Source organism: Mya arenaria, chromosome 1 (genome assembly GCF_026914265.1).
Source record: "Mya arenaria isolate MELC-2E11 chromosome 1, ASM2691426v1".
Taxonomy (NCBI): domain Eukaryota; kingdom Metazoa; phylum Mollusca; class Bivalvia; order Myida; family Myidae; genus Mya; species Mya arenaria.
In genome coordinates, this window is record NC_069122.1 from 25,444,080 (window position 1) to 25,452,707 (window position 8,628).

Genomic DNA, 8,628 nt, shown 5'->3' on the forward strand with positions numbered 1-8,628 from the left:
TGAAACTTTCAAGATGTTTACTTGAGCTTTATTTATATGTGAGAAATTAGCATACTGGTATTTATTGTACAAAGCCCTCTCGATTTTTCATGGCCTAGATGAGGTTTTTCTCTAACGCTTTATTCTAAAAAAACAAATGTTGGTAGTGCAAGTCAATAGTTTTTGGGGTTATGCCCCTTTTTCAACTGAAAATCAAAGTTACAAGTGTCAGTGTATTTGCTCCGCAGCGCTCATAATTGGTTATGATTTATCTCACCATTTCTCTATGACATATTCTTTTCACACAGCTGAGTTTTTACTCAGTATTAAGTTATCCAACTATTCAACAATGAAAATTCATTTGTCTCCCATTTTCTTCCCAGCCTATATGTGTCACCACAACACATTTTTGATCCACGCTTCACTGGAGAACCCAACAAAAGAGCGGTGGAGTTTCGTCACCCACGTCAGTGTCGTCTTCTGTATGGGATTTATGATGGCGTTTGGACTCGTAGGCTATGCTTCCTTCACTGGAAATACACAAGGTACAAGCATAAACATGGATCGTACAAGCATAACCATGGATCGTACAAGCATAACCATGGATCGTACAAGCATAACCATGGATCCTACCATTAGCTATAGTGATATTGAAAAGAATATCTAATATTTAAAAGATTAAAGTCATTGTACATTTTCTCCAGTATTTAAGATATATTTTAGATAACTACTTTTACACTGAGAGAATAAAAGGTATAGTAATGTGACTGCTAGCTTAAACAGGCGGGTTATGATTATGCAAAAAAATGCAGAAGTTTATGGCAGTAGTGTTTTGCTTAACTACATCATTATATCATATACAAACATATGTCTTTGATGAAAACAAAAGTACAACTTTCCTTCCTACTAAAATAAAAATATTAAACCTGTATTAGTAATTGAAGACATACATTTACGCCCTGATAATAAGATGCAATCTGAAAAAATTAATTTGATACAATTTTTCTATTGCAGGTGATCTGCTTGAGAACTACTGTCAGACAGATGACCTGATGAATGCGGGCCGGTTCATGTTTGCTTTCACAATAATGCTCACGTATCCAATAGAGTGCTTCGTCACTAGAGAGGTCAGTGAATAACTTGCAGGCGTGTAGCTTACTGATTTTGAGGATAAGCACTGTTTACTTTGTCAAGGGCCTTGTATCCCATTTTGCCTTCACCAGTTTTGCAATTCTTGGCGATAATTTAGTCCAGGTAGCACATACATATTTAAAAAATGTTTCAAATGTTTTTTGACTGTTTGAAGCACATGAGTTTGTATGGTTTTATAAATGTGAATAAATGTTTTCATAAAATGTTGCACACAATTTTTCAGAAATGTTTTAAAATAACATTATACGAATGTTATATTAAAATATAGTTATAAAATGATTTTGTATGAATTTATAATGCATTTTAAATGTTTTTGTTTAATATTTCCACATATTTAGTATGTCCCCCAGGGTGGGAACTTAAAATAACACTGTTCGTCCATCAGTCTGTCCATCCTTTCATCTTTTTTTTTCATATCTTGGTTGTCTGGTATGCAGTGGCTAGCCTGAACTCACTTCTCACCAAGGCATTCTGGGCTAGATTTCTAACAATTGTGTAACATCTTATCAAAGAACGTGATTGGTATATCTGCAGGTTGTTGAGAATGCGTTCTTCCCGAACTCTGACCAGCCCCCCATGTGGCGTCATGTGGTCATTACGGTAACCATCGCCATAGTTGTCTGTGCTTTCTCCATGTCCACAGACTGTCTTGGCATCGTCCTTGAGCTTAATGTATGTTGATTTTTGTATAAAAAGTCATTATATTATCTCTTATTTTTGTAATAAATGCATTTATGCAACACAATATCATAATGTATGAGGACAAGCTGCTGTTTTATATTTTCTCAAAAAATATAAATTGTTCTAATCTGTGAATGTATTTTTAACAATGGCTTCAAAGACATAGAATAGTTTTTAATCGCATTGTCAGTACACCATGTATTCTATGATTGCTAATATGAACATGGCTTTTATAGAATGTTATATGTAACATCAGAAGTAAACGATTTATATAATGGTTACATTAAATTCAGATTTGAACCCCATTAAGGCTACTTTACCATGGCCTCTCAAAGGACACCAGTACTAGTTTCTACCCAGAAAAGGGACTTGATTGTGATTCATATCAGCTCTCAGTTGTCTTAACAAACAAGCTAAAATAATTTAGTATAAACTAATCTAAAAGTTCTCATTTTTTTCATCCCAGGGTGTAATGGCAGCAGCTCCACTAGCATTCATCATCCCCCCTCTGTGTGTGATGAAGCTTCGCCAGGAGCCTGTACTCTCTCGCAACAATGTCATCCCCATTGCCATAGCAACGTTTGGAACTCTCGTTGCCGTTGTCGGGTTTATCATGGCTGTTGTGAATTTCTCTACAGGGAACACGTGTAGTCATGGGAAGGAACCGGACTACTGTTTGGAGCTGGATAAGGGTGTTCTTAATCTTACACAGGCTGAACTAGTTACTACAACATTGCCAGAGTTATAACTTTTCATTATTTGTTTAAATATATCATAATATTGCTGTACATTTCATAGTGCATACCCGGGTGTAGCCAAGATGGAGAAAGTTAATCTGGCGAGAGAGAAAGAGTTTGTTGGTAAACTTCCGTGAGCCAAGATAGCTCTCCAAGCAAACAGGATAAACTTCCTCCATCTTAGTAGCAGTCATGAAGTAAATTTTTCGTCCTACTTTTTATGTATATTATTGTATTTTTTTTTTTTACTTTTTTAAATGTGTGTAACATCAAAGGAACAAAGTTTCAAAGTCAGCACTGCAAAATATTCCTATAAAATTACAACATATCTCAGATTGATCAACTCTTCCACAAGAAGATCTCAACCACTCTAAAACATTTAAAACCTACAAACAATGAATTTTTCTCCACCCAGCATCACTTACAAGCAGGTAAAAATGTGTTTAGTTTTTATTGAGCCAACATTCCATAATAGATATGAACTTCAACAAAAATTGATTATATAAATTTTTGAACTTATCTGCCAACTTCAAAACTACAGATGTGATTGAAATATTTCTTGGTATAAACATGTATGTAGATGGCAATAAGAGGAAGTGCAAGCACCATAATCCTATTATGCATATTTATTAAGTTATCTCCCCTTAACCATTTTTCATTATTGGTGCTTGCACACCGTTGTCCAGAACATTGCATTTTTAAGGTATTTAAAGCTGCACTCTCACAGATTGAACGTTGTGACAACTTTTTTATTTTTTGTCTTGGAACGAGCCAATTAATTCAAAATGCATTGAAACCAGTGATACAAGACTGCTGATAAAAATTCAGATAGCAGATTTTCAGATTTACGTTCAAAAATTGATGTTTTATGCATTTTTTTTAAACCGTTGGTAAAGGTTTAAGACATAAAACATTAATTTTCGAACAGAAATATAAAAATCTGCGATCTGATATTTTATCAGCAGTCATATATCACTAGGTTGCATATATTTTCACAAAAATGGCTCATTCCAAGACAAAAAAAAAAAAAAAGTTGTCAAAATGGTAATTCTGTTTAAAACACCATAATTGTCAGAACTTCAGTTTTCAAAGGGCCATAATGTGACAATATTTAAGCATAAGTTACATAACTTGTCAGAAAAGAGCATATTGTTACCGCGGGGAAGTTTAGAAAGTATAAATTTAATATCTTGAATGGCTGATAGTAATTAACAAAAAAACAACAAAAATGTGGATGGACGGACAGACAGCGAGAGAGACAGACAGAGAGACAGACAGACAGACGGGATGATTACTATAGGGCACCCGCAAATTTTTTATTTTGGCGATTTTCTACTTTTTAGTCATGTAATAATTGTGGTTGCAACAAAATAAAACAGTGAATAAGTGGTTAGGGGCCAATAAGAATATTTAATTATGATCATCATTTCAATCATTGTTATTATGGAAACAAAACCATTAGGGGACTATTGTATTGCTAGTATTGAGTTGTGTCCCTTGTAATGGCTGCACGTTGTTTTTTCGTGTCACAGATTTATAAAATTTAAACAAGTATGGGGATTAATATTGATCAATGGCGTATGCGGATTGGATGATTTACACAGCCAAACAAATGTGTGAGGATTATTAAGGTTTTAGTTCTTCCAAGTGGTTTTGTGAAACTGAAAATAACTCTCAGGTTAGCCACGTGTATCTTGGCTATATTACTGGTATGTGGTGACATTGAATCCAACCCTGGCCCTCCTAAAACCGATGGCACCCGGCGAGCTGCAACCAAACAGAACTGGGGATCGGGAAGAGCTGCCGTAAGTGACCAGCAGGAAGTGTATCAAGGGGAGTCGCCCCGACCCCTAAGGCCATCCCAGGAAACACCCATTATGGAGACGCGGCAACGACGTATATCGTCATACACCACTCAGACAACAGCGCAGGCACCATTAACCTCGCACACCAACGTTAACAGTTCACATGAACCTTCGCACATCATACAGGGTAATGAAAAATGTCAGCCTAGTGAAATTTTTGATTTCCTTAAAACAATGAAAAGCGATTTAATCACTCAGAACGAACGTGTCTCTAGTGACGTTAATGCAATTAATCGCAAAATCGATGACGTTCTTACTATGGTACAGGAGCTAAAAACGGATTATCATGAACTGAAACAGGAAAACATAAAACTTAATAATCAGATGTCAGATTTACAGAGCAAGCTTGATCAAATAGAAAATCAATCAAGACGCAATAATCTCAGATTCACTGGCATTCCAGGAAATATTAACGAGAGATGGGATACTACAGAACAAAAACTGAGGGATTTTCTTAATACGACATTAAAATATGATGATAACAATGATCAGATTGTTTTCATTGGTAAACGCTCATTCACAAAACCACGTGCTAGATCACCGCATGGAGATGAACCCGTTCTCGTTGGCTACGATTCGGCGCGAAGATCGTGACGTTGGAGCACGTGGTCCATCAACACCAATCAGCGATGTAACGGAAAAAACCGATGATGATATTTTCTCCGATTCGACCACGGACTAGGAATTAGGCCGAGGCACATTGAATACGTACTCAAGTGGAACCACACATGTAAACATTGTCACGTGGAACATTGGTGGACTAAAGAAATATAATGATAAAATTAGTGTAAAGCGGTTTTTAAGTTCATTTGATATCATTTGTTTATGTGAAACATGGAGCATGATAACAGGCGAATTCGATAGTTTTTTAGATTCATATTTTCATTTTGATAGTGTTAGATGTATGATAGGTAATGCTAAACGTAATAGCGGGGGAATAAGTGTATTTATTAAGCATTCTCTGTATACATTGAACATCTATTCAAACGCTTATTTAAGCATTTTGAAGATTGTGTTGTTTTACATGTCAACTTATCGTCATTATATCAATGTAATGATATTATTATGTATTTCGCATATGTTTCGCCAGAGGGTTCCACATATTACGATAGGAAAACTGATAAAAATGGCATATTACAGTTGTTTGAGCATTTCGAAATTATTAGACACGATTATGCAGATACTTTATTATTATTGTCAGGTGACTTTAATTCTCGTACTAAAGACTTCTTAGATTTTATACCCAATGATAATCTTAACTATGTATTTGGCGATGTAGAATATGAGGGGAGTTATTTTGAAATGCCACGAAACAATAAGGATATGATTCGGGGGAATAATTTTGGAAAAACATTAGTTAATTTTTGCTGCATTTTTGACGTTCATATTCTAAATGGTAGATTCCCGAGCGATTTAAATGGAGAATTTACATGTTTTTCAAATGATGGTGTCAGTACAGTCGATTATATGATAGCTTCCTCTGACCTTTTTCAATATATTACCGATTTTAAAGTGTTAAATGCAGATGATTCTGATCATTTTCCAATCTCATGTGTGTTAAACCTGAAGTCCAAGGAATTGTCGCAAACTACGGTTATGACTGATAGCATAAATGCGACTAATGATAGATACAAGTGGCAAAATAATTTGTGTGATACCTTTATAGAAAACATACGTAACTTATTGCATGCTCGTAATGCTCTTATTTTACAATCAATGAACGATGGTATAAATCAATGCATAGAAGTACTGACAAAAATATACTATGATGCTGGAAATTGTATGAAAAGCAAAATTAAATATGTTTCAGACCAACCTCCATGGTGGGACGAAGAATGCTATCAACTTAAACAATTAAAAACACTGCCCTACGTGCATTTCGTCATTCTAATAGTAGCAATGACCTTAAAAATATAAAGATAAGCGCAACGCGTTAAAAAAAACTGTTGCTGTGTGAAGCAATACGATTATCAATGTAAGAATAGATTGAAATTAGTAAACAGTGCAAACCCAACATCATTTTGGAAGCAATTGAAACTTGGTACAAAGAAATCGAAAGCTGTGTCTAGTATTGCTGCCAATGACTGGCACGATTATTTCAGAAGCCTTCTCTATGATGAAAATGCAGTATTGGTTGATCCGAATAGTGAAAATGTTCATGATTTTATAGACGAAAGTGCTAGCACACTTAATGATCCTTTTACTTTATCGGAGGTAGAATCATCTATTTCCAAACTAGTAAATAATAAAAGTTGTGGGTTAGATGGAATTCCGTCTGAATTTTATAAATATACATGTTCTGATATAGGACCTTTTTTCTTGTTATTATTCAATAAGATTTTGTCAACAGGAGTGTTTCCACAATCTTGGGGACAAAGTATAATGTGCCCTGTTTATAAATCTGGGTCAAATACTGTACCAGGAAACTACCGTGGTATATCAATTACAAATACCATGTATAAGATTTTTTCTGGTGTTGTAAATAAAAGACTTTATAATTGGGCTGAGCAAAATAATAAGATTGATGAATGTCAAGGTGGGTTTCGTCGAAATTATTCCACGGTTGATAATATATTTTGTTTACAAGCTATGGTTCAGAAATAGCTTTCAAAAAAAAGAGGACGCTTTTACGGTTTATATGTTGACTTCCGTAAAGCTTTTGATAAAATTAACCACGTAAAACTATTTCAATCACTTCAAAATTTAGGTGTTTATGGTAATTTTTTAAGAGTCTTGAAATCTATGTACTTTAACCTTAATTCATGTGTAAGAACAAATGGTGGGGTAACTAATTCGTTTCCCTGTAATATCGGTACGAGGCAAGGAGATAAATCAAGTTCGACAATCTTTATCCTCTTTATAAATGAGTTATCTGCTCTTTTAAGAGAGAAGTGTGGGTCTGGCATTTTCATCACCAACGATATACCAGATATAATATGTTTAATGTTCGCAGATGACATTGCAAATTGCGCCGAAACAACATTAAAACTACAGCAGCAGCTCGATACGATAGATGAATTTTGTCTTAATTCCGGTATGGAGGTGAACCTTGAGAAAACAGAAATTATTGTGTTTAGAAATGGTGGACCTTTAAGGAGCTATGAAAAATGGCAGTTTCGTGAACTTAACGTTAAAACTACTTCAGTTTATAAGTATATGGGACTTCTTTTTACCCCACAATTGTCTTGGACATCAGCTAAAGAAAAGTTGTAGGCACAGGCACAAAAATCTATATTTGCAATTAAACATTATCAAAAGCCCTTCGGTTATTTCCCAACCAAAGAACTTTTTAAGATATTTGATACCATGATTATCCCTATTTTATGTTACGGTTCTCAAATTTGGGGATATGAGTTTAGTCCAAGTATTGAGTCTGTACATAATGTCTTTTGCAGGAAGCACCTATGGGTAAATAAGACTACGAACACCTGCATGGTTCTTGGAGAGTGTGGTAGATTACCATTGTGTACATCATATTTTTCTAATTGTATGAGATATTTTTGTAAATTACTAAGAATGACCAATACTAGATATCCTAAACAATGCTATTTAATGCTTAAATCTCTTGATGAAGTTGGACGAACTTGCTGGGTAACAAATATTAAAAACATGTTGTTTACATATATGGATTTGGATATATTTGGATAACTCAAGATGTTGGAAGTGTTAACGTTATTTTGACAATCTTTAAACAGAGAATTATTGATTGTTATAACCAAAACTGGTTTGAATCTGTAAATAATTCTGGTCGCTGTTCTCATTACAAAAACTTTAAAACACTGTTGAATGTTGAAAGATACCCATCAGTAGCTATACCATTTAAGCACAAGATAGCACTTTCAAAATTTCGATGTTCAAACCATAAATTGAGAAAAGAAACTGTAGGCATCAAAACATACCAAAAGATGATCGTATATATGTACTTTTTGTTATGATAACGAACATTTATCTGTCTTAGATTGTGAATATCATGCATTTTTGTCTGTAGAAAGTATGACAATATAAGAAGACAATATTTGTTTAATTGGTACTCTGCTGGTATAGATTTAAATGACTTTTATAGCCTTATGAAAACAACTAATTATGAGACTCTAAGTAAGTTGTCTTTCTATGTGTATCATCTTCTTTTAGAAATTAAAAATTAAAAGGATATACTCATGTTTGGATATATGCTTAAATTCCTTTTCTTGACACAACTCGTATATTATTTGTTT

General features: G+C 34.3%; 1 protein-coding gene across 1 annotated transcript in view; it reads left to right on the forward strand.

The window, feature by feature from the left end:
* Positions 1-3,355, forward strand: part of LOC128233610 (putative sodium-coupled neutral amino acid transporter 11) — a 52,838-nt gene extending 49,483 nt beyond the window's left edge. Inside the window, exons 10-13 of the mRNA XM_052947369.1 lie at positions 363-524; positions 994-1,106; positions 1,666-1,803; positions 2,279-3,355. Of these exons, the coding sequence (XP_052803329.1) occupies positions 363-524; positions 994-1,106; positions 1,666-1,803; positions 2,279-2,560 (695 nt within the window). The 3' untranslated portion in view covers positions 2,561-3,355. The remainder of the gene's footprint in view (positions 1-362; positions 525-993; positions 1,107-1,665; positions 1,804-2,278) is intronic.
* The last annotated feature ends 5,273 nt before the right edge of the window (positions 3,356-8,628 follow it).